The sequence below is a fragment of the Vicia villosa genome, linkage group LG3, assembly GCF_029867415.1.
Source record: "Vicia villosa cultivar HV-30 ecotype Madison, WI linkage group LG3, Vvil1.0, whole genome shotgun sequence".
Lineage (NCBI taxonomy): Eukaryota > Viridiplantae > Streptophyta > Magnoliopsida > Fabales > Fabaceae > Vicia > Vicia villosa.
Genome location: NC_081182.1, coordinates 3,285,742 through 3,289,141, shown reverse-complemented (window position 1 = coordinate 3,289,141; position 3,400 = coordinate 3,285,742). Strand labels below are relative to the sequence as shown.

The 3,400-nt window shown below is 30.0% G+C and overlaps 1 protein-coding gene across 1 annotated transcript; it reads right to left on the bottom strand.

Moving 5' to 3' along the window:
• Positions 1 to 709: 709 nt before the first annotated feature.
• LOC131654766 (uncharacterized) lies at positions 710 to 3,065 on the bottom strand. Its single transcript, XM_058924700.1, has 4 exons — positions 2,713 to 3,065; positions 2,213 to 2,359; positions 2,030 to 2,100; positions 710 to 1,794 (listed from the first exon to the last, which is right to left on the bottom strand). Exons 1-4 carry the CDS (start codon positions 2,863 to 2,865, stop codon positions 1,275 to 1,277), a joined length of 891 nt encoding a protein of 296 aa, XP_058780683.1. The 5' UTR covers positions 2,866 to 3,065; the 3' UTR covers positions 710 to 1,274.
• Between the last annotated feature and the right edge of the window lie 335 nt (positions 3,066 to 3,400).

Sequence of the window (3,400 nt, the reverse complement as noted above, 5' to 3'; positions counted from 1 at the left end):
ATGATTCTGTTTAATTTTTAATAGTCATTTTAATAAAAAAATTAGTTAACCGTTAAAACGATTTTAGTTCAACTTAAAATCAGTTTAGAATTAATTTGTATTTATAAATTGTTTTTTAATCAGTTTACACTTATAAATCAATTTATATTATGAACTCTTTTTGACCCAATTTTTTCAATTTTTTTTTATTTATTTCAGGAATAAAATCAAAATAAAAATCAATTTTTCATTTCAAGGAAAAAAATTTCATAAATCCTAAAAAAATTATTTTCAGAGAAAAAATTCAAAAATATCTTACATTTTAAAAAATTATTTATTTTTAAGGGAAAAAAATCAGAAATATCTAAAATTCCTAAAAAAATCAATTCTTTTCAAGGAAAAAATAATTTTATTTAATTTTTGGGAAAATTAATTTTTTCTATTTTTAGAATTTTATATTTTCAAAAACTAAAATCTTTCTAGGAAAAAATAATTTTTCCAATATTTGGAAAAGTATTTTTCTTTTAATTTATGGAAAAACTTTTTTTTATTTAAAAAAAAAAATTCCATTTTTTTAAATTGAAAAAAAAAAGTTTTTTATTATAAAAAATAATTTTAACTACTATATTTTAAAACAAATAGTTGAATCGTTTAAATTAATTTTTAACTTAAAAGTGGTTAGCTAAATTGTTTTTATATATGATTTTTTGCAAAAACCTCATTAAAAAAAAAAATAAAGAATGGAACAAAGGAGGATATGGTGGACTAAACCAAGACCCTAACCAAAGAAGATACAAATGAAAGAAACTAGGAGAATCTAAAGTTTGGATGGCTAACTTGTTTCTAACTAGATTTTGTCTAATTAGAATGGGAGGAAAAGCCCACCAATAGAAACCATTCGTTGACAAGCCTATAGAGGCATGCTTGTCGGCACATTGATTTCCTTCTCTATGTATATGGGATAAAACTTACATAGACACAACCAGAGTGGCAAGCTTCCTGCTCTACATGTTACCTGACCAAACAAAGTTTCTGAGCAATTTTTCCAGACTTTTGACAAGGCTAACAGGCCAAGAGTAAATGGTGAGGGAGTAATTGAGTAAAAACACTCTCCACTTTCATTATTAATGTTGCTTGCAAAAGACACATACAACACAATGCAAGTCCCTTGTAGAATCAGTAAAGTTTGACACATGAAGAATATTTTAATCTTACAGTTCAATTTACCTTACAACAATTCTTTTCCTTTCCTTTTTATTAACCTTTATTAAATAAAAATTGTGAGGCTCTTCTTCTTACACTCTTCTTCTTTTATGACTTAAAATGAAATCGTCATCATCATCGCTGTCACTCTCAATTTTTCTCTTGGCTTTAATGTCGCCATTATTTGACTTCTGTTGCGGCTTCTGTAAGGATCCAGTATTAGGCTTCTGTAAGGATCCAGTATTACTTGGTCTCGGTTGTGGCCTCTCTGTAGATCCAGTATTATTTGGTCTCGGCTGCGGTTGTGGCCTCTCTGTAGATCCAGTATTATTTGGTCTCGGCTGCGGCCTCTCTGTAGATCCAGTATTATTTGGTCTCGGCTGCGGTTGTGGCCTCTCTGTAGATCCAGTATTATTTGGTCTCGGCTGCGGCCTCTCTGTAGATCCAATATTATTTGGTCTTGGCTGCGGCTTCTGTGAAGATGTGGTTTTAGTTGGTGGCTTTGACGATGACTTAGCCGGAGTTCCGCTACGAAGCTCCTTTTGCTTTCTTTGCTTCTTTTCCAATGCTTTCTTAGCTCTTTCAGGAGACAATAGTCCATGTTCCATTAACCTGCACGGGATAAGAAACATCGAAAAATTTCAACTGTCTGTACGTATAATCTGACGCCAATTTTCGGACAGTTTTTTATGAATTTTCATACTGGAACAAAATCTGAAATCAAACATTGCTAGATCCTAATTTATGAACATTCATTTCCTTTCTCATCAACCAAATTTAACACAAAGATCTGAACCTAATGAAAGAAATAGATGGTTAACAACAGCAGTATCGGATGGAAACCTACCAAAATTCCGCCATTTCACTTGTCGGTATCTGTTTCGACAACGACTCATAGAAAATCCTCAAGGGTTCTTTCTGCAAATATAAGGTACGATTGTGAACAAACATCAAGTATCAGTCCTAATTGATCTCTCGATACAAAGATTGAATTCTAAATATCCGGAATAAACTGTGAAAAATTACGAACCTCTTGAGGTGGATCGTGTTTCTGGCCAGGCAAATTATACACTTTCCTCTCTCTCACTTTGGTGGTAGTAGTTTTCCTCTTTGTCGTCTTTGTTGTCGTCGTTGTTTTAGATGATGATGACGACATTATTGTCGGTTTTGATTTAACCTATCAAATTCATACAAAACAGAATTGTCATTCTAAACTGAAACTAACAAATCTTAACTAATTCTCAACTAATACCAACCAACTTATCACCACCATTAGCAAAGATTCAAATTTATATCTAACAAATCACCAACTATATCTAACATATATGATCATTAACTAACACATTTAATGGAGATAATAACTGTTGCATGATTATATGATTATGAATCCTAACAATCAAGAAAGCATAAAAATCACATAATTATGAACTCTAACTATCAACAACAGGATAAGAACATAAAATCAATAAACCCTAAGTATAATTAAATACTAATTATTACAATTGAATCCCAAAATTGAATTGATGATACCTCAGATTTAGTGACAGTGGTGACAGCTTTCATCTTATTTGAGCTGGGGAGACTCTTACTGAGAGATGAAGAATCAGTAATCTTAGGCTTGGAAGGGGCAATTTGGGAATTTGGTTTGATCTTCATCACTGGAGGGGTTTTGGTCTCTGCCATGTCTTTGAAAGTTGCTATCTTACTGTATGTATAGATTATTGAGTGAATTTGTTTTGATTGGGTTGGGAATTTATAATCAAAATTTTGTGATATAAAAGGTAAAAAAATAAAGAGATGGATTTGGGATTTGGATCTTGGTGGTAGAGAAAGAATGAGAAGATGAGATAACAGAGATGACAGAGACAGAGTTGTTGTATACAATGTTTTTAGTATATTCACTGATTTTAACGTTCATTAACGGTGGTCAGAAACACGTGTAATTAGACATCTACTATATTGGTCTTCCTATGTTTTTAGTATATTTATCAATTTATTCTTAAAATTGTGTTTTTCTTTTTAAAATAAGTATGGTTTAATGTTTTTAAAATATCACTTTGGGTTTGGTCTATATATATATATATATATATATATATATATATATATATATATATATATATATATATATATATATATATATATATATATATATATATATATATATATATATATATATATATATCACTTTTGACCAAATTAACTTTTTTGCTTGTATTTT